Source organism: Equus asinus, chromosome 5, assembly GCF_041296235.1.
Source record: "Equus asinus isolate D_3611 breed Donkey chromosome 5, EquAss-T2T_v2, whole genome shotgun sequence".
Classification (NCBI taxonomy): Eukaryota; Metazoa; Chordata; class Mammalia; order Perissodactyla; family Equidae; genus Equus; species Equus asinus.
In genome coordinates this window covers 80,173,290-80,198,615 of record NC_091794.1, presented here as the reverse complement: position 1 = coordinate 80,198,615, position 25,326 = coordinate 80,173,290, and the positions used below count along the sequence as shown (strand labels likewise).

General features: G+C 39.8%; 1 protein-coding gene across 1 annotated transcript in view; it reads left to right on the top strand.

Annotated features, from left to right (window-relative positions):
- CFAP57 (cilia and flagella associated protein 57) overlaps positions 1-25,326 on the top strand; it is an 82,532-nt gene that overhangs the window by 7,599 nt on the left and 49,607 nt on the right. The window contains exons 6-9 of the mRNA XM_044770576.2: positions 2,749-2,901; positions 21,036-21,175; positions 21,929-22,094; positions 22,781-22,894. Coding sequence (XP_044626511.1) covers positions 2,749-2,901; positions 21,036-21,175; positions 21,929-22,094; positions 22,781-22,894 — 573 coding nt within the window. The remainder of the gene's footprint in view (positions 1-2,748; positions 2,902-21,035; positions 21,176-21,928; positions 22,095-22,780; positions 22,895-25,326) is intronic.

Genomic DNA, 25,326 nt, shown 5'->3' with positions numbered 1-25,326 from the left:
AGATCTCAGATGCCATCCTGAGGTGTGTTTGTAATTCAGCAGGCAACCTGTTTTTCAGTGGAGAAGCATTGTGCTTAAGAAAAGTAATCTACCTATGAAATAGAGTGGGCATGATTTGGAGGCATTGGACGTGAAGTGGTTAAAAATACATTGGATGAGTTAAACTTGACTCTGACATTTATTGGCTGAGTGACTTAAGATGAGTTGCTGAATCTAGCAAAACCTGTCTTTGAGAAAATAGCCCATGCCCTGTGGTTATCAAAAGGATGAACCGGGGCCGGCTCCATGGCCGAGGGGTTAAGTTCGCGTGCTCTGCTGCGGCGGCCCAGGGTTTGGATCCTGGGCGCGGACGTGGCACTGCTCGTCAGGCCACGTTGAGGTGGCGTCCCATATCCAACAACTAGAAGGACGTGCAACTAAGATATACAGCTGTGTACAGGGCGGGGTTGGGGAGATAAAAGCAGGAAAAAAAAAAGATTGGCAACAGTTGTTAGCCCAGGTGCCAATCTTTAAAAAAAAAATTTTTTTAATAAAAAAAAAGGATGAACCAACATCTGTGTAAATCACTGCAGGGCTTGGTTCTCCAGAAGTCGTAGTAGTTATTATTGCCGCGATTAGGCATCAGGTAAGTAACAAAAAAGCTACTGAAGCCAAGAGGCCGTGAGATCTAGGACCACAGCACAGTCACAGAGGAAGTGGGAAAGGAAAGAGCCTCTGTGAAGGGTGACTCTATAGGACTTTCCCTGAGTAGACGTGGGATGCTGGAGCTAAGAAGCTCTCAGAGGTCATGTGTGGGCTTTAGGCCTGGATGCCTGGGAAAAAGTGCCAGAGACGGGAAAATTGGGGATAAGAGCAAAGTGGGCAGGGACTGAGGGGAGGCATTATGCATTTACTTTGCCTATAAAGCAGTTCATTCTTTTGTTTGTTTATTCATTTAACAAACATTTATTGAGTGTTTACTATAGGCTCCATGCTGGGGGCCAGCACAGGGGATACAGCAGGGAGGCAAACACACTAAGAGCTGTCCCTATGGCTCAGTCAGTCAGCCGACAAGCAAATAGGAACAGGTTGTTGGACGGGATCAACGCTGTGGAGAAAATAAAGCCACGAAAAGGACAGGGAGCAAGAGGGAGTTCTGTTCTAGAGAGGATGGCCCAGGGAGGCCTCCCTGAGGAAGCTGACATGGGACCAGAGACCAGAATAAGGTGAAGCAGTCGGAAATGTGGTTTAGACTTTGGGAGTGAGATCAGTCTGCATGCACGCACTCACATGCACTGCTTAGCTTATGTCTGGCACGGAGTTGATGCTTTATTTTTACTATTTTAAGTATTTATCACTGTAATGACTTTCACTACTACTGTTTTCATTGAAACCCTCATATTAGGTAAAATCCCTGAGAGCTAAAATAGAGAGGGAGAAAAGAAGAGGACTGAGGACAAAGCATTTCCGAATTTAGAGACTGAGACAGGATGAGAACCCAGCAGAGGACACTGAGAAGTCCTAGTTGTTCGCTCATTCATTCAACAAATGTCCTTTGAGAACCTACCATGCCCAGGTTCTGTGCTCAGAGCTTGAGATTGATGAGTCAGAGGTGACTGCTCCCCTCGAGGTCCTCTCCGTCTCTGTAGGAAGGCCACAAGGCAACACCCATTCATTCGCTGACCACCTGCTACATTCCAGGCACCGTTCCAAGCACTAGGGCACAGCAGTGGGACAGCACAGAGAAGGGCCTTGATCTGTAGGCTCCCATTCTACTTTACACAGTGTGATGAATGTGACAACAGAGGGAGGTCCCAGGTGCTGTGGGCACATTGAGGGAATATCTGCCACCCCCAGCCCAGGGCAGGCCAGGGAAGGCTTCCCAGAGCCCTCACTTCCCCTGGTGGAGCAGGGGGAGTTGACTACGTAAGGAAGGGTTACGGGGTATGTAGGAAGACAGGACTCCAGGCAGAGGGAGGGAAGCACAAGAGTCCAGTGTCCTGGACCTCAGGGGGGCAGGTGCCACCATCACTGCTATGGGCTCTTGAAAAGCCAAGAAGATGAGGACTGAGCAGGGGCCTCTTGCTTTGGTGACAAGGAAATTTCTGCTGTTCATGAGGACAGTTTCAGTAAGTGATGCAGTAGGAGCCAAATTAAAAGGAGTGAAGAACTGAGTGGTAACTGCGTGGTAAGGAAGTGGTGGTGGTACGTGCAGGCCAGCCTTTCAAGAAGTTTGGTTGTTAATAGATGAGAGATAAGGAAAAGGAAATCTGATTTGTAAGGTCTACTTGGGAATGACAGGCCTTCTCAGAGACTACTGGCAGGAGGCGTGTGACCCCTTCTCTTTTCTCTGCCCTGCCACCCTCCCCACATGCAAGAAGGGCTGTCACCTGCCCCTCTGCTGCCTTCAAGTGCACACTGCTGTACTTGGTGCAGGGGACACCCACACTGGGCTTCCGACAGGTGGGCCAGAGAGGGGTTTAGACCAACGCTTGTTTTGAAAGGGGCCCTCAAATTGAGATGTAGAGAGAGATCGTTTTTACATGTGCTGCTGTCTTATTATTCAGCCACTAATCACTTAGAGGTGAATACAAAACCCACAGAAACAGAGGCGACTCAAGCCCTCCCTTCTCCACATCTGAGGAGGATCCTGGGAAGCATGTTGGTCTGGGAGTCTGTAAACTAAAAGGATCTGCGAGAACTCTGACAGTCCAAGGACACACTGACAACGCTGGGACGTTACTGATAGCTGTCTCATGTCCTGGGCAGATTCCTGTGGACCCACAGAGCAGTGACCCGAGTCAGTCTGACAAACAGGATGTCGTCTGCATGTGCTTCAGCCCGTCGGAGGAAACCCTGATTGCCAGCACCAGCAAGAACCAGCTCTACAGCATCACCATGTCCCTGACGGAGATCAGCAAGGTGAGTCTTCCCAGCGGCGCTTCCTTCCAGCCCGGGGACTGGTCACCATGTGTGCAAATTTTAATCCGAAGTGGCTGAGCATGGGCTCCTTCACCCGCTTCGTAGCAGGGGAGAAGACACTCTAATTTTAGGATGTCCGTCTAGAAGTACTCTGGGACCATCGATGGGGTTGTGGTTGCTGCAGCCTCATTGGATCTCCAAATTTAAATCATTCTATCAAATTTAAATCGTCTGTCAAATTTAAATCATTCATATCCTTTTACCCAGCAATTGCACTTCAAGAATTTAATGTACTGCTATACCTGCCCTGTGCCCCGAAATGTATATAAAAGGTTTATTGTTGCTTTTTGTTTTTGTTGTTTTTAAATAACAAAGAAAGCTGGTATAAATACACTGCAGGCATTGCAACTAAAACAGCACTATTAAAGAGAATCACTTTGTTCACTTTGTCAAGAAGATATTACAATTTTAAATTTGTATGCACCTGATAGCATGGACTCAAAATGCATAAAGCAAAATTTGACAGAGCAGGGAATCTAGACCACCTATAATTATAGTGAGAGATTTTAATGTGTCTTTCTCAGTAATGGTGGTTTTTTTAAGTAACAGTTGTACTAAGTTATAATTCACATACCATACAGTTCACCTATTTAAAGTGTACAATTCAATGGTTTTCAGTGTATTCACAGAGTCATGCAACCATTACCACAGTCAATTTTAGAACATTTTCATCATTTCCACAAAACTTATAAGGGGGCTGGCCTGTTGGCATAGTGGCTAAGTTCGCATGCTCCACCTTGGCAGCCCAGAGATCACCAGTTCGGATCCCAGGCATGGACCTACACACTGCTCATCAAGCCATGCTGTGGCAGCGTGCCACATACAGAATAGAGGGAGACTGGCACAGATATTAGCTCAGGGCCAGTCTCACTCACCAAAAAAAAAAAAAAAAAAAAACCCAAAAACTTATACTCTAGCTATTATCCCCCTATCTGCCCCCTTCCCAGCCCTAGGTAACCACTAATCTGCTTTATGTCTCTCTATATATGCCTATTTTGGACATTTAATACCAATATTTGGAACTTTGTGACTGGCTTCTTTCACTTAGTGTAATGTTTTCAAGGTTCATCCACAATGTAGCATGTATCAGTACTTCATTCCTTTTTATGGCTGAATAATATTCCATTGTATGGATATACCACATTTTGTTTGTCTAATCATCAGTTGATGAACTCTTGGATTGTTTCCATCTTTTAGATCTTATAAATACTGCTGCTGTGAACATTCGTGTACAAGTTTCTGCATGGACATATATTTTCATTCCTCTTGGGTATATACCTACAAGTAGAATTGCTGGGTCACATCATAAGTCCATATTTAATAACCATTTAAGGAACTGTCAGATTGTTTTCCAAAGTGGCTGCACTATTTTATCTTCCCATCAACTGTGTAGGAAAGTTCTGATTTCTCTGTATCCTTGTCAACACTTATTATCTGACTTTTTGATTATAACCATCCTAATGGATGTGAAGTGGTATCTCATTGTGGTTTTGATTTGCATTTCCCTGATGACTAATGATGTGGAGGACCTTTTCATGTGCATTTGACCACTTGTATACCTTCTTTGGAGAAATGCCTTTTCAGATCTTGTGCTCATTTAAAAAATTGTGTTGTCTTTTTATTATTGAGTTGTAAGTTTTTTATGTATTTTAGATACCAGTTCCTTATCAGATACGTGATTTGCAATTATTTTCTCCCATTCTGTGAGTTGTCTTTCCACTTTCTTGATAGTGTCCTTTGATGCAAAAAAGTTCTCAATTTTGATGAAGTCTAATTTATTTTTCTTTTGTTGCTTATGCTTTTGGTATTATATTTAAGAATCCATTGCCAAATCTGAGGTTTTGAAGATTTACCAGTGTATTTCTTCTAAGAGTGTCATAGTGTGTGCTCTAACATTTAGGTCTTGATCCATTTTGAGTTAATTTGAGTATATGGCATGGGGTAGAGTAAGAGCCCAACTTGATTTTTTTGCATGTGGATATCCAGTTGTCCTAACACCATTTGTTGAAAATAGTTTTCTTTCCCCCATTGAATGGTCTTAGCACCCTGGTTGAAAATCACTTGACACATGGGTTTATTTCTGGACTTACAATTTTATTCCATTGATCTGACTATTCTTGTGCTAGTACCACACTATCTTGATTACTGTTGCTTTGTAGTAAGATTTGAAATCAGAAACTGTGAGTCCTCCAACTTTGTTCTTCTTTTTCACGATTGTTTTGGCTATTCTAGGCACCTTGCAATTCCATATGAATTTTAGAATCAGCTTGCCAATTTCTACAAAGCAGCTATCTAGGATCTCTATAGGGATTGCTTTAAATCTGTAGCTCAAATTGGGGAGTATTGCCATCTTAACAATATTAAGCCTTCTGATTCATAAACGTAGATGTTTTTCCATTTATTTAGATCTTCTCTAACTTCTTTCAACAATGTTTTGTAGTTTTGAGAGAATTACTTTGGCACTTTTCTTGTTAAATGTATTCCTAATGCTATTGCAAGTGGAATTTTCTTAATTACATTTTTAATTGTTCATTTCAAGTGTATAGAAATACAATTGATTTTTGTATATTGATCTTGTATCTTGCAATCTTGCTGAACTCATTTTTTAGGGGATTCCTAAGGATTTTCTATATACAAGATTGTAAAGTCTACAAATACTTCTTCTTTTCCAATTTGAAGGCCTTTTATTTCTTTTTCTTGCCTAATTGCTCTGGCTAGGACTTTCAGTACTATGTTGAATAAGAGTGGCAAGAGTGGGCATCCTTGTCATGTTCCTGATCTTAGAGGGATAGCTTTCAGTTTTACACCATTGAGTATGATGTTAGCTATGGGTTTGTCATATATGGCATTTATTATGTTGAAGTACATTCCTTCTATACCCATTTTTTGGAGAGTTTTTATCATACATGTATGTTGAATCTTGTCAAGTGTTTTTTCCTGCTTCCATTGAGGTGATCATATGATTTTTATCCTTCATTTTGTTAATGTGTCATATCATGTTGATAGATTTGTGGGTGTTGAACCATCCTTGCATCCCTGGAATAAACTCCACTTGATAATGGTGTATGATCCTTTTAATGTATTGTATTTGGTTTGCTAATATTATTTTGAGGATTTTTGCATCTATGTTCCTCAGAGTTACTGGCCTGTAATTTTCCTTCTTTGTGTTGACCTTATCTGGTTTTGGTATCATGGTAATGTTGGCCTCATAAAATGAGTTGGGGAAAGTTCTCTCCTCTTCTCGTTTTTGGAAGAGTGTGACAAGGATAGGTACTAAGTTTTCTTTGAATGTTTGGTAGAATTCACCAGTGAAGCGATCTGGTCCTGGAATTTTGTTTTTGGGGAGGTTTTTGATTGCTGTTTCAATCTCCTTACTAGTGCTTGGTCTATTCAGATTTTCTGTTTCTTCATGATTCAGTCTTGGAAGGTTGTATGATTCTAAGAATTTATCCATTTCTTCTAGGTTGTCCAGTTTCTTGGCATATGGCTGTTCATAGTAGTCTCTCATAATCTCTTATATTTCTGTGGTGTCCATTATAACTTCTTTTTGTTTCTGATTTTATTTGAGCTTTCTCTTTTTTTTTTCTTAGCAAATCTAGCTAGAAGTTTGTCAACTTTGTTTATCTTTTCAGAGAACCAGCTCTTAGTTTCATTGGTCTTTTCTATTGTCTGTTTAGTCTCTATTTCATTTATTTCCACTCTGGTTTTTATTATTTCCCTTCTTCTACTGACTTTGGGCTTCCTTTGTTCTTCTTTTTCTAGTTCCTTTAGGTGTAAAGCTAGATTGTTTACTTAAGATTTTTTTTGTTTCTTGAGGTAGACCTTTATTACTATAAACTTCCCTGTTAGTACTGCTCTTTTGCTGCATCCTGTAGATTTTGGTATGTCATATTCATTTTCATTTGTCTTCAGGTATTTTTTTTCTTTCTCCTTTGATTTCTTCATTGACCCAATAGTTGTTCAGTAGTATGTTATGTAGTCTCCACATATTTGTGATTTTTCCAGCTTTCTTCTTGTGGTTGATTTCTGGTTTCATACCGTTGTGGTCAGAAAAGATACTTAATATGATTTTCAGTCCTCTTAAATTTACTGAGCCCTGTTTTGTGTCACAACTTATAGTCTACCCTTGAGAATGTTCCATGTGGATTTGAGAAGAATGTGTATTCTGCTTTTGGATGGAATGTTCTGTATGTCTCTTAAATGTGTCTCGTCTAATGTTCCATTTAAGGCCAGTATTTCCTTGTTGACTTTCTGTCTGGATGATCTATCCATCGATGTAGATGGGGTGTTAAAGTCCCCTACTGTTATTGCTTTGCTGTCAATTTCTCCCTTTAGGTCTGTGAATAATTGCTATATATATTTTGGTATTCCTCTGTTACATGCATATATATTAATAAGTGTTATGTCTTCTTGATGGATTATCCCCTTTATCATTATCTGTCCATCTTTGTCTCTTGTTATCCTTTTGGCTTGAAGTCTCTTTTGTCTGATATGAGTATAGCTACACTGGCTTTCTTTTGGCTGCCATTTGCTTGGAGTATCATCTTCCATCCCTTCATTCTGAGCCTATGTTTGTCTTTAGAGCTGAGAGGAGTCTCTTGGAGGCAGCATATTGTTAGATCTTGTTTTTTAATCTATCCAGGCACTCCATGTCTTTTTATTGGTGAATTCAATCCATTTACTTTAGGGTGATTATCGAAATATGAGGACTTAATACTGCCATTTTATCTTTTGTTTTCTGGTTGTTCTATATTTTCATTGTTGCTTTTTCCTTGTGTTTCTGTCTACCATTTCAATTTAGTTGTTTTCTTTGATGTTTTTCTCAGTTTCCTCTTTTTTTTATGTTTTGTGTCTCTGCTCTAGATCTTTATTTTGTGGTTGCCTGAGGTTTGTATAAAACATCTCATAGAGAAAATAGTCCTTTTTCTACTGATACTATCTTGTCTTCATTTGCCTAAACAGGTTTCATCCTTTTCCTTTTCCCCTTTTATGTTTTTATTGTCACAAATTATTTTTTTGTGTTGTGAGTTGTTACCAAATTGAAGTAGCTATAGTTACTTTTAATGCTTTTTTTCCCTTTAAGCTTTTTGCCATAATTGTTTAACAACCTATTCTGATATAGAGTTGCAATTTTCTGATTCTGTCTATTTATTACCTTCCTTAAAGTTCATGTACTTTCACTTTTTTGTTTCACTTAGGAGAGCTGCGTTCAACATTTCTGATAAGGCAGGTCTAATGGTGATGAACTCCCTCAGCTTTTGTTTGTCTGGGAAAACCTTTATTTCTCCTTCATATCTGAAAGATAACTTTGCTGGACAGAGTATTCTTGGCTGACAGTTTTTATCTTTCAATATTTTGAGTGTGTCATTCCACTCTCTTGACCAGTAGAATTTCTGCTGAGGAATCCACTGATAGCCTAATGGGAGTTCCGTGGTAGGCTACTCTGTTTTTTACCCTGGCTGCCTTTAAAATTCTTTCTTCATCATTGACATTTGACAGTTTTAAAATAATGTGTCTTGGAGAAAGTCTTTTTGTGTTAAGATAATTAGGTTTCTGTTAGCTTCATGTACTTACATATCTAGTTCCCTCGCCAGGTTTTGGAAGTTCTCAGCTATTATTTCTTTAAATAAGCTCTTTGCTCCCTTCTCTCTCTCTTCTTCTTGGATACCCATTATCCTTATGTTTCCTTTTCTAATGGAGTCAGATAGTTCTCATAGAGCTTCTTCATTTAAAAAAAAAATCTTAATTCTCTCTCCTCTTCTATCAGCATAACTTCTAGGTTTCAGTTTTTGAGCTTACTAATACTCTCATGGTCTCCTCAATTTCCAGTGCTTTCTGATGCATTCTTCATCTCATTTGTTGAGTTCTTCAGCTCCGGAATCTGAGTCTTTTTTAGAGTTTCAATCTCTTTGGTAAAGTGTTCCTTCTGTTTATTAATTTTGTTTCTGAGCTCACTGAACTGTCTTTCTGAGTTTTCTTCTATCTCATTGAGTTTCTTCATGACAGCTATTTTGAATTCTTTGTCAGTTAGATCACAATCTTCCTTGACTTTAAGTTTGGTTTCTGTAGAATTGTCATTTTCTTTCTGTGATACTATGTTACCATGGTTTTTTATGGTGATTGTGGAGTTATTCCTCTGCTGGTCCATTTGAAATAGAGAGCACCTTCTTATTTAGGTAAAGCTTTGTTTACTTTGATTCTGAGTTCCACAGGTTAGTAAATTAGAGGGTTTTCTTTTGCTTTTCAGTAGGTGGCACTATAGCACAAGTTTTTGATTTCTCTTACGTGAGCTGCCTCTGGCTAGATTTGAGAATTGGCACTTTCCACCCTCCACCACCTCTGCCAGAGGTATTGCTAGTGCCCTTGTTATTGCTTGTGCTTCCAGCATCGCTGGTGCCTTGGTGCTGCCAGTATTGCTTTGGTCACTGGCATCGCTGATAGGGCACTAGATGCTCCTCCACTGCATCTGGGGTCATCTGAGTGACAAGTACCACTGTCACAGTGGGGGCCGGGGAGGATAGGGGAAACTGGGGTCACAGGTGCCTCCATCATGTCTGGGGTTGTTCAGTTTGTGGATGCCACCACCATGGGCAGAGGGCTGGAGTCGCAGGCACTGCTGTGGCTAGCAGGGCCAGTGTTGTGGGCCCTGCCACTACTGCTACTCCATTCCCTGTGGCCATGGGTGCTGCTGTGGCCAGGAGGTTGGAGGTGTGCTACTGCCTCCACTGCTGCTCCCCAGGACTGCGAGCTCAGCCACCATGGCTGGAGAGCCAGGACTGCAGGCACCACTTTCACTGTTTCCCCAATTCTGCCTCCTCTCCGTGTTCCAATCCACCCACCTTCAGATGTACAGATGTGTGGATCTCTCCTCTGTCCTGGTGTGTTGGGTAGAGGAACCTTTGTTGAGTTATGGATGTTTTACTAGTTGTGGATTGAAGAGCAGAGACAAAGGGAGCATCTCATGCTGCCATGATGCTTGCGTCACTCTCGATAGTAATGTTTTTCAACACAATAACATCCTCTGTGTCATCAGGAGCACTGGAGAAGTAATCATAGCATTTTCCCTGAGGTCATTTATCAACTACTGTGGTTAAATAGGTCTTGGCAGAATACTGCAGTCACACTGGGCCACATTCCCACTGGGAGCCAGATGAAGTCAACAACGTCCTCAACAAATCTCTGACTTTTAATTAGATTGTTTAATACAGTCACATTTAGTGTTATTCCTGAATAGTTGGATTTACCTCTGCCATTTTACCTTTTGTTTTCTATCTGGCTCATGGGTTTCTTTGTTCCTTTGTTCCTCATTTACTGCTTGCTTTTGCATTAAGTGAATTTTAATGTAGTGTTTTAATTTATCTTTTCATTATTAGTGATTGCTCTAGGGTTTACCATGTATGTTTTAACTTAACAGAATCAGATTCAGATTTATACTAACTTAATGCCGGTGAGATACAGAAATGTTAACCCTGCATAACTCTATTGCCTTGTCCCCCTTTATGTGGTATTATTGTTATACATATTACATCTATAAATGTTATAAACCCAACAATATATTGTTATAATTATTACCTTATGTAATTTTATATCTTTTTAAAAAGCTAAGGGAAGAAAAGGGAGCTTTTTATATTAACCTTATTTATTATTTCTGATTCTTTTTGTTTATTCCTGCATTTGAATTACTATCTTGAGTCATTTCTATAGCCCACCAGATTTGCTCCCACCCACCATCTTTGTGCTATTATTGGCAAATATATTACATTTTTATAGGTTCAACAGTACATAATATACACATTGTATATTATGTGTATTTTATACAATTTTTGTACAATTGCTTTTAAAATTTTAAATATACGATTGCTTTTTAAATCAGTTAAAAGAAGAAAGGAGATGAAATATGTATTTATACTATGTTTTATAATTACATAATTACCTTTGCCAGTGCTTTTGTGTGTGTGTGTTGATTCGAATTACTGTTTGGGGTCACTTGCTTTTAACTTGAAGAATCTCCTGTAGTATTTCCTGTAAGGTAGGTCACTGGCAACAACTTCTTTCAGTTTTTGCTGGGAATGTTTTTATTTCATCTTTGATTTTTAAAGATAGGTTTGCTGGATAGAGGATTCTTGCTGGACAGTTTTTCTTTGAGTGCTTTGAGCATGTTATCCCACTCTCTTTTGGCTTCCACTGTTTTTGCTGAGAAATCTGCTTTAATCTTATTGGGGTTCCCTTGTGAATGATCAGTTGTTTTGCTCTTGCCGCTTTCAAGACTTCTCCTTGTTTTTGGCTTTCAGTATTTTTACTATGATGTGTCTGTGCATCTCTTTGTGTTTATCCTCCTTGCAGTTCATTCAGCTTCCTGGATGTGTACATTAATGTTTTTCAATAAATTTGGGAAGTTTTCAGCCATTATTTATTCAAGTATCTTTTCTACTCCTTTCTCTTTCTCCTCTCCTCCAGTATTCACATAATGCATATGTTGGTGTGCTTTTAATGGTGTCCTACGTTTATCTGAGTTTCTGTTACTTTTTCTTCATTCTTTTTTCTCTCTGTTCTTTTTACCTCCAGAATTTCTATTTTTTAAAAAGTTTCTCTCCGTTTATTGATGTTTGCTATTTGATGTGACATATGTTTCTTTACTTCTTTAATTATGGTTAATCATGGTTTTCTTTAGTTCCTTGAACATATTTATAATGGCTATTTTGAAGGCTTTGTCTATTAGCTCCAACATCTGGTCACTCTCACAGGCAATTTCTGTTGCCCTATGAGTAGAAAAATGCAAATTTAAACAACTCTGAGATGCTTCTTTATAAGAAGTTTATTATAATAGCAAAAATCAGAAAGTTAGGTATCACCAGAGATTTCTGAGGACAAGGGATAATGGGAATCCTAATGTGGTGATGATGAAAGTGTAAACTGGTACAGCCCTTCTAGAGAGCAATCTGATAGTTCTTGGTCAAATAGAGAATTCATATATCTTGTTATCCAGTAGTCTGCCACTGGATATGTACCAGGCATTCCATCATGCAAGTCCATTAGAGAATGTACAAAGATGTTCACCTTAGTGTTTGTAGTAATGGAAAGTTGAAGACAATTCAGATGTCCACCTCTAGGAGTGATGGAGAAGTAAAGTAGTTGGATGCATACTACAGAATACAAAACATCAGTTAGAAGCAATAAATTATATTTACTATAACATAGATGGTTCTTTAAAAATATAGTCTTGAAGGGAAAAAGTAAAAATACAGAATGAGACCTAAAACACAATGCCATTTATAGGAATATAAAACAGGGCTGGCCCCATGGCCAAGTGGTTAAGTTCACGCACTCCGCTGCAGGCAGCCCAGTGTTTCATTGGTTCAAATCCTGGGTGCAGACATGGCACTGCTCATCAGACCATGCTGAGGCAGTGTCCCACATGCCACAACTAGAAGGACCCACAACGAAGAATATACAACTATGTACCAGAGGAGCTTTGGGGAGAAAAAGGAAAAAATAAAATCTTTTTAAAAAAAAAAGAATATAAAACATATATATATACAAAGACATAAATAAAATCCATTAATTGGTGCCTATGAAAAAAGAGGAACAGGAATGAAAATTGAAGAAAAAAATGAATGAAATAAACATAAAATAAAATTGGCCTTACATGAATTGATTATGATAGCCTGCAACTCTGCTCATGAGATACAAAATAAGGAAAGTAAAGACATAAAATCAAGGAAATATGCGGCAAGATCATCAGATGAGATTTGGGAATGGAAGAAAGAGGAAAAGAGTTTGAAAGGTTTGAAAAGAGAGAGTAAATGGTATGAATAGTTATCTGATTCAGAAAGTGAACTTCTTGACAAACATGGTTGGGGTTACCAGGCCCATTGGAGGTTTGTGGTCATGAATTCCAAGTGAAACCAGTAAGCTTGCTCGTCTGATTCTCCATGATTACACAACTACTCAGGCAGCAGTGCAGAGAAGAAGGGGAAGAGAGAGCGTTGCTTTTGTTTTTAAGATAAGAGAGAGTTGAGTGTATTTATAAGCTAATAGGAATGGCTAGTAAAGACAGGGAAATTGAAGATAGTGGAGAAAGAAGGGATAACAGATGGAGAAGAATGGGGATAACTTCTGCCTTCCCCTGCCCCCCAGCACAGCATGTCTTTCTCTGAGATCATAGAAAAGGGGGGAGTGGATGCAGCTAAGTTTATAAGTGAGGAGTGCCAGAATTTGAGGAAATATTCATTTTAGCCTTTTCTTGGCTTTTGAACAGACCTAAAATCTGTACATCTCATTAAATTTCCCAACCATCACTTCTCACTCAGGTGTCCTGGTATAATGCCTCTGATGACAAACATCTGGAACCTGTCAATGAAAATAATCCATAACCAATCTATAAACGAAAATTTGGGAGAGTTTATTCTGAGCTAAAATGTGAGGACCATGGCCCGGGGCCTTTCTTCCCGAAGGAAGAAAGGGCACCAAAGAAGTGGGGTGTACAGAATGGTTATATACCCCCAAAGAGGATGTTTCACATATGAATGAAATGTCCTTTTGAGTGACATCAGCAACATGGTGGTGTGAGCTCACCCAGGACTCTCTCCCCTCCAAAGTACAACCAAAAAGAGCAACTGCTTTCCATCCAAAAAAACAATCCTAATAACAGAAATCGTCAGAGACCCACAGCAGCCAAACGACTGAAGGCAGAGAGGCTACAGCTGGCCTTGGAGGAGCTGGAACGGGGTAGGAGGGAACTTCGCTCCCTCCCCTAGAGACTGGGATCACTGCTGTGGGTGAGAGAAGGAGTGGGGGAGGGGCTGCGCATTGGGGGATCGTCCAGGACTCCCACTGCCCATGCAGCGAAACCCTCTTACAGGGGAAAGCTTTCACGTGGGGGAACCCCAGCAAGCCAGGGCCCCGGGAGACCAGAAAGTGAGAGCTGATCCAATACCAGTGGGGTGAGTGAAAGTGCCCCTCCTCCCACAACCCACACTGGGCACCGCAATCTTGGCTGAAGGCACAGGGCTCAGAAAACAAGCCTCTTGACCCCCATCTAGTGGTGACAGGCTGTAATTGCAACCGAATAATAGCATCATGCACAAAAACCACTCCTCTACCATCCAGCAATTTATAAAAGCTCCAGTCCAAAAGGAAAACAATAAAAATACAGAAGTAGGTCCTGAAGGCTTGGAAATGGGTAAACTAAGTGAAGAGGAGTTCAAAATAGCTATCCTCAGAATATTCAATGAGGTAAAGGGAAATATAGAGAAACAAGTCAACGAGTTCTGGAGTTACTTCACAAAAGAGATTGAAATTATAAAGAAGAATCAATTAGAAATACTAGAGATGAAAAATACAATGGATCAGATAAGACAGAATACGGATTCCCTGAATGCCCGTGTAGACACCATAGAGGAGAAAATTAGCATAATCGAAGATAGGCAGGCTGAATGGCTCCAGACAGAGGAAGAAAGAGAACTAAGAATTTAAAAAACTGAAGAAAATCTCAGAGAAATAGCTGACTCAATGAGAAAATGCAACTTAAGAATCATCGGAATTCCTGAGGGCGTGGAAAAGGAAAATGGAGCAGAAAGTGTGCTCAACGAAATAATAGAAGAGAACTTCCTAAATCTAGGGATTGAGAGAGAAATGTGTGTGGAGGAAGCTTTCAGATCTCCTAGATTTGTCAATGTAAAAAGACCTACTGCAAGGCACATAGTAGTAAAAATGGCAAAAATAAAGGACAAAGAAAGAATACTCAGGGCAGCAAGGCAGAAGAAAATAACTTACAAAGGAAACCCATCAGACTTTCAGCGGATTTCTCTACAGAAACCTTACAAGCTAGGAGAGATTGGAGTGACATATTCAAAACTTTAAAGGATAAAAATCTTCAGCCAAGAATACTCTATCCAGCAAAAATATCCTTCAGATATGAGGGAGAAATTAAATCTTTTCCAGACAAACAAAAGCTGAGGGACTTCATAGTCACACGACCTCCACTACAAGATATCCTCAAGAAGGCTCTCATACCTGCAAAAAGAAAAAAGGGAGTGAGGGGTCACAAAACACAGAGTAGGGAGACAAATAGATAGAATATGAATAGGATAGCAAATATTCAACTATAGCATTAGGATAAAGGGAAGGAAATCACAAAAGCAAAGACAATCTTATCACTCTAACCACAAACTCACAACACAAGTTGGAATAAGAGATGAAAATAATAATTTAGGAGGGGAGGAGGAAAGGGACTGAAACAGTCTAGGCTAAGGAAATAAGAGACCACCATAAAATGGACTATGTTATACATGAGATTCTGAATACAAACTTCAGGGTAGCCACTAAACTAAAAAACAGAACAGAGACACAAAACATAAATAAGGAAAAATCTAAGAAACCCAGCATAAGGAATTGCAGAAGTCAATGGGTAGGCGGAAACACACAGGAAGAGAAACAAAGGAAACACAGGAAAACCGGAAAATGAGCAACAGAATGACAGCATTAAGCCCTCACGCATCAATAATCACCCTCAATGTAAACGGATTGAACTCTCCAATAAAAAGACACAGAGTGGCAAAATGGATTAAAGAACAAGATCCAACAATTTGTTGCCTCCAGGAAACACACCTCACCTCCAAGGACAAACACAGGCTCAGAGTGAAGGGGTGGAAGACAATACTCCAAGCTAATAGCAAACAAAAGAAAGCAGGTGTCACAATACTTATATCAGACAAAACAGACTTCAAGATAAGGCAGGTAAAGAGAGACACAGAGGACCAATATATAATGAGCAAAGGGACACTTCATCAAGAAGAATAACGCTTATAAATATCTATGCAGCCAACACAGGAGCACCAAATTTCATAAAGCAACTATTAACAAACCTAAAAGAAGATATCAAAAATAACACAATAATAGTAGGGGACCTCAACACCCCACTCATATCAATGGACAGATCATCCAGACAGAAAATCAACAAAGAAACAGTGGAGCTAAATGAAAAGCTAAAACAGTTGGACTTAATAGACATATATAGAACACTTCATCCAAAAACAGCAGAATACACATTCTTCTCAAGCGCGCATGGAACATTCTCAAGGATAGACCATATGTTGGGAAACAGGGCAAGCCTCTACAAATTTAAAAAAATTGAAATAATAACAAGCATCTTCTCCGATCATAATGCTGTAAAGCTAGAAATTAATTACAAGAAAAAAGCTGAGAAAGGCACAAGGATGTGGAGATTAAACAATATGCTATTGAACAAGCAATGGGTCATTGAAGAAATTAAGGAAGAAATCAAAAAGTACCTGGAGGCAAGTGAAAATGATAACATGTCATACCAATTTATATGGGATGCAGCAAAAGCTGTATTAAGAGGAAAATTCATCGCAATTCAGGTACATCTTAACAAACACGAAAAACCCCAAATCAGCAATCTTAAACTACACCTGACTGAATTAGAGAAAGAAGAACAAACAAAGCCCAAAGTCAGCAGAAGGAGAGAAATAATAAAAATCAGAGCAGAAATAAATGCTATTGAAACAAAAAAGGCAGTAGAAAGGATCAATGAAACAAAGAGCTGGTTCTTTGAGAAGGTAAATAAAATTGACAAACCCCTAGCCAGACTTACAAAGAAAAAAAGAGAGAAAGCTCAAATAAACAAAACCAGAAATGAAAGAGGAAAAATAACAACAGACTCTGCAGAAATACAATGGATTATAAGAGAATACTATGAAAAACTATATGCCAGCAAAATGGATAACTTAGAGGAAATGGATAAATTCTTGGACTTCTACAATCTCCCAAAGCTCACTCGAGAAGAGGCAGACAATTTGAACAGACCAATCACAAGGGAAGAGATTGAAACAGCAATCAAAAACATCCCAAAGAATAAAACCCCAGGACCAGATGGCTTTCCTGGGGAATTCTACCAAACTTTCAGAGAGGATTTAATACCTATCCTTTTCAAGCTATTCCAAAAAATTAGGGAGGATGGAACACTTCTAACACATTCTACGAGGCCAACATAACGCTGATACCAAAACCTGACAAGGACAGCACGAAAAAGGAGAACTACAGGCCAATATCGCTGATGAGATAGATGCAAAAATTCTCAACAAAATTTTGGTAACCCGAGTACAGCAATTCATCAAAAGGATCATACATCATGATCAAGTGGGATTCATACCAGGGACACAGGGATGGTTCAACATCTGAAAATCAATCAATGTGATACACCACATCAACAAACTGAGGAATAAAAACCACATGATCGTCTCAATAGATGCAGAGAAAGCATTTGACAAGATCCAACAGCCATTTATGATAAAAACTCCGAACAAAATGGGGATAGAAGGGAACTACCTCAACATAATAAAGGCCATATATGACAAACCCACAGCCAACATCATTCTCAATGGGAAAAAACTGAGCGCCATCCCCCTGAGAACAGGAACGAGACAAGGATGCCCTCTATTGCCACTCTTATTTAACATAGTACTGGAGGTCCTGGCCAGAGCAATCAGGCAAGAAAAAGGAATAAAAGGAATCCAAATGGGAGGGAAGAAGTGAAACTCTCACTGTTTGAAGATGACATGATCTTATATATAGAAAACCCCAAAGAATCCATTGGAAAACTGTTAGAAGTAATCAACAACTACAGCAAAGTTGCAGGGTATAAAATCAATTTACGTAAATCAGTAGCATTTCTATACTCTAATAACAAACTAACAGAAAAAGAACTCAAGAATACAATACCATTCACAATCGCAACAAAAAGAATAAAATACCTCGGGGTGAATTTAACTAAGGAAGTGAAAGACCTATACAATGAAAATTACAAGGCTTTTCTGAAAGAAATGGATGATGACATAAAGAGATGGAAAGACATTCCATGCACATGGATTGGAAGAATAAACATAGTTAAAATGTCCATGCTACCTAAAGCAATCTACAGATTCAATGCCAACCCAATCAGAAACCCAATGACATTCTTTACAGAAATAGAACAAAGAATCCTAAAATTCATATGGGGCAACAAAAGACCCCAAATTTCTAAAGCAATCCTGAGAAAAAAGAACACAGCTGGAGGCATCACAATCCCTGACTTCAAAACATACTACAAAGCTACGGTAATCAAAACAGCATGGTACTGGTACAAAAACAGGTGCACAGATCAATGGAACAGAATTGAAAGCCCAGAAATAAAACCACACATCTATGGACAGCTAATCTTCAACAAAGGAGCTGAGGGCCTACAATGGAGAAAACAAAGTCTCTTCAACAAATGGTGCTGGGAAAACTGGAAAGCCACATGTAAAAGAATGAAAATTGACCATTCTTTTTCACCATTCACCAAAATAAACTCAAAACGGATCAAAGACCTAAAGCTGAGACCTGAAACCATAAGCCTTCTAGAAGAAAATGTAGGCAGTACACTCTTTGACGTCAGTATTAAAAGGATTTTTTCGGACACCATGTCTTCTCAGACGAGGGAAACAATAGAAAGAATAAACAAATGGGACTTTGTCAGACTAAAGAGCTTCTTCAAGGCAAGGGAAAACAGGATTGAAACAAAAAACAACCCACTAACTGGGAAAAAATATTTGCAAGTAATACATCTGACAAAGGCTTAATATCCATAATATATAAAGAACTCACACAACTCAACAACAAAAACTTAAACAACCCGATCAAAAAATGGGCAGGGGACATGAACAGACATTTCTCCAAAGAAGATATACAGGTGGCCAATAGGCACATGAAAAGATGTTCAACATTGCTGATCATCAGGGAAATGCAAATCAAAACTACACTAAGATGTCACCTTACACCCATTAGAATGACAAAAATAACTAAAACAAATAGTGACAAATGTTGGAGAGGTTGTGGAGAAAAAGGAACCCTCATACACTGCTGGTGGGAATGCAAACTGGTGCAGCCACTATGGAAAACAGTATGGAGATTCCTGAAAAAATTAAAAATAGAACTACCATATGATCCAGCTATTCCACTACTGGGTATCTATCCAGAGAGCTTGAAGTCAGCAATCCCAAAAGTCCTATGCACCCCAATGTTTATTGCAGCATTATTTACAATTGCCAAGGTGTGGAAGCAACCTAAGTGTCCATCAACAGATGATTGGATAAAGAAGATGTAGTATGTATATACAATGGAATACTACTCAGCCGTAAAAAAGAACAAAATTGTCCCATTTGCAACAACATGGATGGACCTTGAGGGAATTATGTTAAGTGAAATAAGCCAGATAGAAAAGGACAATCTGTGTATGACTCCACTCATATGAGGAATTTAAACCTGTGGACAAAGAGAACAGATTAGTGGCTACCAGGGGAAAGGTGGGGTGGGGGGTGGGCATAAAGGGTGAAGGGGTGCACCTACAACACGACTGACAGACAATAATGTACAACTGAAATTTCGCAGGATTGTAACCTATCATTAACTCAATAAAAAATTTAAAAAAAAAAAGAAATGTCCTTTTTACAATGTCACGAGTCTGCTCTGTCGGCACAGGGATTGATGGACACAGCAGGTAGGTCTGCTCTCTCAGTGGACACAGCAGGGTAGCAGGTCATTTGTCTCGAGCTGGGTGGTCACAGGTGAGCACAGCAATCAGTTCCTAGCCTAAGGAAAGATGCTTATCCTTAAGGAAATGCCAATGTGGGGGGAAGTTGTACCTTTATCTTAAGGCCATTTGTTCTTGCCATAGTAAATGTTTAAAGCAGATGCACAATGCCTGCTCAATGGCCACAGTCAGGCCCTTTTGGAAAAACAAAGTCAGACCGAATTAAGTTTACACTAAATGGCTCCCTCATATACTCCAAAATATCCTATTGCTTGCCATTTCTGTTTGTCAACCCTACACAACCAGTGTAATGGAAGACATTTTAATTTAAAATCATTCACCCAACTCTCATTGCTGCTGGTGGTAGAGTAACATAGTCTCTCTGGAGAGAAGTTTGGCAGTACTTATCAAGATCCTTACATCAGTTACTTATCAGATCCTTACATCATTCATACCCTTTTTCCCAGCTTCCACTTCTAGAAATGTATGTGTTGTGTTGGTCCCAGCCAATTGACGATAACGCTTGGAATCAGCTAGGAATGCCTGAGGCGCCTGCCCAGTCCCATGTTCCTCATAGTGAGCCGCCACAGACACTTCCCACTGGGACCAATGTTCTAGCTAGACTAGCCTTTGTGATTCTTATGATTGCGGGATACACTTTGGCAAAAATCATCAGGGAATTTCAAGGAATAAGATTTACTGTTCCTAAGTCCTGGAGGGTACATGGCATGCTCAGGGGCCACACACAGGTAGAGAGACAGTGCAGACCTGGGGCTCTGATTTTATTAGCATCTGAGGGTATGTGTCTAGGGTTTCGTAGCTTCAGTCCTTATTGGCTAATTTAAAGCATAAGAGTGGAAATTAGGGTGTTGGGAGAGAGGAGCAGGGTCACTTAAGCAGTTTGTTATCTGGGTTACCCAGGGCTTTCTGAAAGAGGGACCTTCGTGGATGGGGGCAGCCTAGTTCCTTCTGTGGTTGTTTTGCTAGTAGCTGTGTCATCCAGCTGGCACTATGTTTATTCAAGATAGATGTCTTTTGAAATGGATGCCTCGGCAATCAAAAGCTTGATAGCAGGCACTTAAACTACAATCAAAAAGCTTAATGTCAGGCACTTACACTACAATCGAAAAGCTTAATGTGGAGCACTTACACTGCGATATCTAAGGAAGTAATCAGAGAAGTACACAGACTTACATGCAAGGATATTTAGTCTAGTGTTATTCCTAAATAACAAAAATCCGAGACCACTTAAATGTTCCCATGGTAGAGGAATGGCTAAATTAAATTCTGGTATGTTTGTAGAAGAAAATATTTTATTGCCATTAAAATCATGTTTTAAAATAATAGTGGCATAGGAAATTATGCATAGTATTAAAACCGTTTGCCCACGACCTGATTTCTGTGCACCCTGCCTAATTAATGTTCCTGGGTAGTAGTGAGAGCTGAAGTGCATAGCCAGCCTTTTGCTTACTCTGCCGGATCTCATTCTGTACGATTTCTCCAGGGAGAGCCTGCTCACTTTGAGTACCTGCTGTACCCATTACACTCAGCATCCATCACCGGTCTGGCTACTTGCATCCGCAAACCCCTCATTGCCACCTGTTCTCTGGATCGATCCGTTCGCATCTGGAATTATGAATCCAAGTAAGGAAAGAAAGGCTTTGCTACTGCAGTATGCAAGATTTCAGTTGTTAAATTTGTTCATGTGAGTTATTTTAATTAGAGAGTTTTAAAATTTAATTACTTAAAAGCTTTCAGTTGGAAAAAAAATGTTTTTATCAAGTCAGTCAACCTACCTGTTTCTCTTTCACTCTTGCATGGGCTAGAAAATTACTTTGTGCTTTATTAAATGCTTACTAGATACCAGACACTAGGGACATAAAGATAATATTCCAATATCTCACCTTCTTACATAACCTCCTATGTCCTTCCAGCTTTTCTATCCCCGCACTCCCACTAGATCTGCTTTTTGCCTAATGGAGCTCTCCAGACCATTTATTCCTCCTCTTTCTCCTCCTCACTGCCCATAGCCACCCTCAGCTCCCTAGAGACTCATTCCCCTGACATAGCTTCCCTGAGAATCTCCAAGCTAGATTGGCCCCACACTGCAATTTCTTTGTTTTTGTGTATAGCTGCTGAAAAGAATTGTGCAGTCCTTCTGATTTGGGGAATCTAAATGGAGCTGTGCCTGCAACATCACTAGACAACCCCTTAATCAGTGTCCCTAGTTGCCATACTCATTGCTGGATGCTATCCTCAAATAACCAAAATCTAGAAAAGAGAGGCAAGCCATAAAGTATCTCAAATGCTATGATAAAAATACATACCAGATGCAATGGAGGACTCAAGGGATTTGGTGGGATAGACCCAGAATTCAATAATTGCTCTTTTTCACAGCACTCTGGAACTATTTAAGGAGTACCAAGAAGAGGCATATACAATCAGCCTTCACCCATCTGGTCACTTCGTTGTAGTAGGGTTTGCCGACAAACTACGCCTTATGAACCTACTCATTGATGATATACGTTCTTTCAAAGAATACTCTGTCAGAGGATGTAGAGAGGTAAGAACTGCTGGCAATAAAGGTCCAGTTTCTTGGAAAGCCAGGGTTGAAATATCAAGAACTAACATGCCCTGGGGAGGTGGGACCAAAGTTCGTCTTAGAGAACTTTAGTGGTTTAAGGGGAAAAAACTCCAATTCTTCTCCCGCCAAAATATTTCATTGAACCCAAAAGCTTGTGAGATCCCACCAGTGATTAGTCCTCTCTGTGATCGTGGAATCAAAAGAAGCATTGAAAAAGAGAAGTTATCTCAGATTCAGCGTGACAGCTGGGAAGGCAAGGTTGGAGACTGGGAGGAGCCAGGGAATATGAGCTTCAACAGTGAGAGTCAATAGGCAGCCCATCAGATTTCCTGAGATGACTTGCGGGAACAAGACAGTCATTTCAGGAATTGCTTCCCCACTCTGAACCTTCTTCTTTAGACAATGTGAGTGCTCTACTCTGATCCAAGCAGTTTCATGATGAGTGCGCATGGCAGTGTCAGCATCTTGGCCAGTATGAGCTACAGGAATAGTGAAAGTATCTGAACTGTCAGCCAATTCTCGGTCCTAATCGCACTCTCTTGATTCCACTTCCACACAAAGTTTCAGCCTGAACTCTTTGGGAAAAGGAGATCTTGACTGTAACTACCAGTTGGACTGCTCATTGCTTTCTTTCACTCTTGCTCTTCTGCTGTATTTCCTGGCAGTGTTCCTTTAGCAACGGAGGTCACCTGTTTGCTGCAGTCAATGGAAATGTGATTCACATTTTTACCACCACAAGCCTGGAGAACATCTCAAACCTGAAGGGACACACAGGGAAGGTAAGTGAGTGAACAGTATCCATGGAAACAGGGGGCACAAAGCCAAGAATTCTGCTAGCCAATGGCATACAAGTGAATAAGAGAGGAATGATTCTGTCCCTCTTAGAGTTCACTGGCTACTTGGGGAAGGACACAATAAAACAAATGCACAAATTTATTTATTAATTGCAATAAATTCAATGGAAGAAAAACATAGGTCATGATGAGAGGAAATAATGTAGGAGTTGGCATAATTTAGATCAAGGTGTTCACAAAGGCTCAATCCTGAAAGAGTGGGTAGGAATTAACTAGACAGAGGTGCTGGGGATCATCATGGCAGATAGGGATCCAAAGACCCTGAGATGGGAGATTGCATGGGGTGTCAGAGGAACTGAAAAGTCTGTGGGGCTGGAACATCAGTATCAGGATGAAGCATGAGGTGAGCTGAGATTGGAGAGGTCAGCTGGGGCCCAGGTACATGGAACCTTGCAGGACTTTGTTCTTTATCCTCCTTGTTCCTTGAAGTCATTGACGACTTTCAGGGCCAGGAATAATAGGACCAGATTTGCGTTTTGAAAGAATACTTTGGCTGCAGAGTGAAGAATATATTGAAAGGGACAAGGGTGGAAATGGTAAGGAGACTATTGTGGATGTCACACAATCGATGATAGTATTTTGGACCAGGATGAAGGTGGTACAGATAGGCAGAAGTGGATGGATTCAGAAGAGATTTAGGAAGTAAAACCAATAGTTCCTGAAGATAGAGTGGATATGGGGCATGAAGAAACGAGAGGGGCCAAACATGGAGAGGGTAAGAAAAGTCAGCAAAATAATTTGAAGGGAAAAAGCCATTGAAAAAGAAAGGTGTTCTAGGCAGAAGGACATGTTAGAGATGCGGAATGGGAGCATGAAATAGGATGGTGGTTTGTGGTTTATGTGGCTGGAGCACTGGGCACATTTGAAAAGCGATAGAACAAGGAGCTGGAGAAGTTGGCTGCATCATAGAGTGTGTATGCCATGCCAAGGAACTGGACTTTAGTCTGTACATGATGAGAAATAATTGAATGGATTTAAGAAAGGAAATAATGGGATCAGAAAGGTAGTTTTCCAAACAGTATTGAGAATAAATTAGAGGAGAGGGAAGTGGGAGTGATGAAGACCAGCTAGGAAGTGAGGCTGAAAGATGAGTTAGGAACTAAACCACAGCTTCAGTAGTAACAATGGAGAGAAGAACGATATTAAGTTCCATTTTGGACATGTTATGTTTGATGTGTTCAGGCAGTGTGATATATGAGTGTGTAGGTGAGGTAAGATGTCAAGGATGAAAATGATTCAGTGGATTACGTGTAGTGGAGGCCAGAGGCATAGATTAGATCACCAAGGACCAGTGTGGAATCTGAGAAGAATCTTGGGCAGGAGAGTGGTGACCAATACTTACCAGATTGGTAAAAGAAGAGAAAAACTGAAAAAGAAGGTACAAGGAGCACCTGGAATCAGGGAATTGTATCAGAGAAGCCAGGAAACGAGTTTCCAAAAGGATAAAGTAGTCAGTAGTATTAAATGTCAGAGAGAGGTCCTGTAAAGACTAAAAACTGACCGTTGACTTTAGCAATTAACAGGTCATAAGTGAAGGTGCTGTGTAAACACAAGCATTGTTTAGAGCTGCTGGGCTTCCTTAGCTTCAGCAGTGTGATCGATCCCCAAGTGACTATGGGGGTCAGAAGAAAGCCCACCAGGTGATTCTGATGCTCTTCTAGGACCATGCATGCTCCCATGGGAGGCCCCACCTCACCAATTCAGGAAAAGAGCCTTTTGTTTCATCACTTTACACGTAGTTATAATACTGATCTCTAATCAGGGATATATGTTAGACTTACCTGCGTAATATTAAAAAAAAATAAATACAGATGGAGCATGCAGCTAAAGCCATGCATACAGGGAAATTTATAACCTTAAATACATATACGAGAAAAATTAAAAAGAAAATAAGTGATATAACCATTCATCTCAAGAAATTAGAAAAAGAACAGCAAATTCAAAGAAAATAAAAGGAAGGAAATAAGGATAGGAGCAAAAGTTAATGAGTAGAAAACAAACATATAGTAGAAAAAGATCATCCAAGCCAAACTGGTTTTTTGAAAACACAAAATGGACAAGCCCTTGGCCTGGCTGATCAAGAAAAAAAAGAGAGGGAAGATATAAATAACCAATATGAGGAATGAGAAGGGGCTATCACTACAAGTCCTATGGACATTAAAAAAGATCATAAGAGGATATTATGAGCAACTTTCTGCAAGTAAATTTGAATATATAAATGAAACTGACAAATTCGTAGAAAAACTGAATTTGTAATTTAAAACCTTCCAACAAAGAAAACTCTAGACCCAGATCATGACACTGGAGAATTATATCAACTTTTAAGGAAAAAATGATATATCTTGAAAAAATTCTAG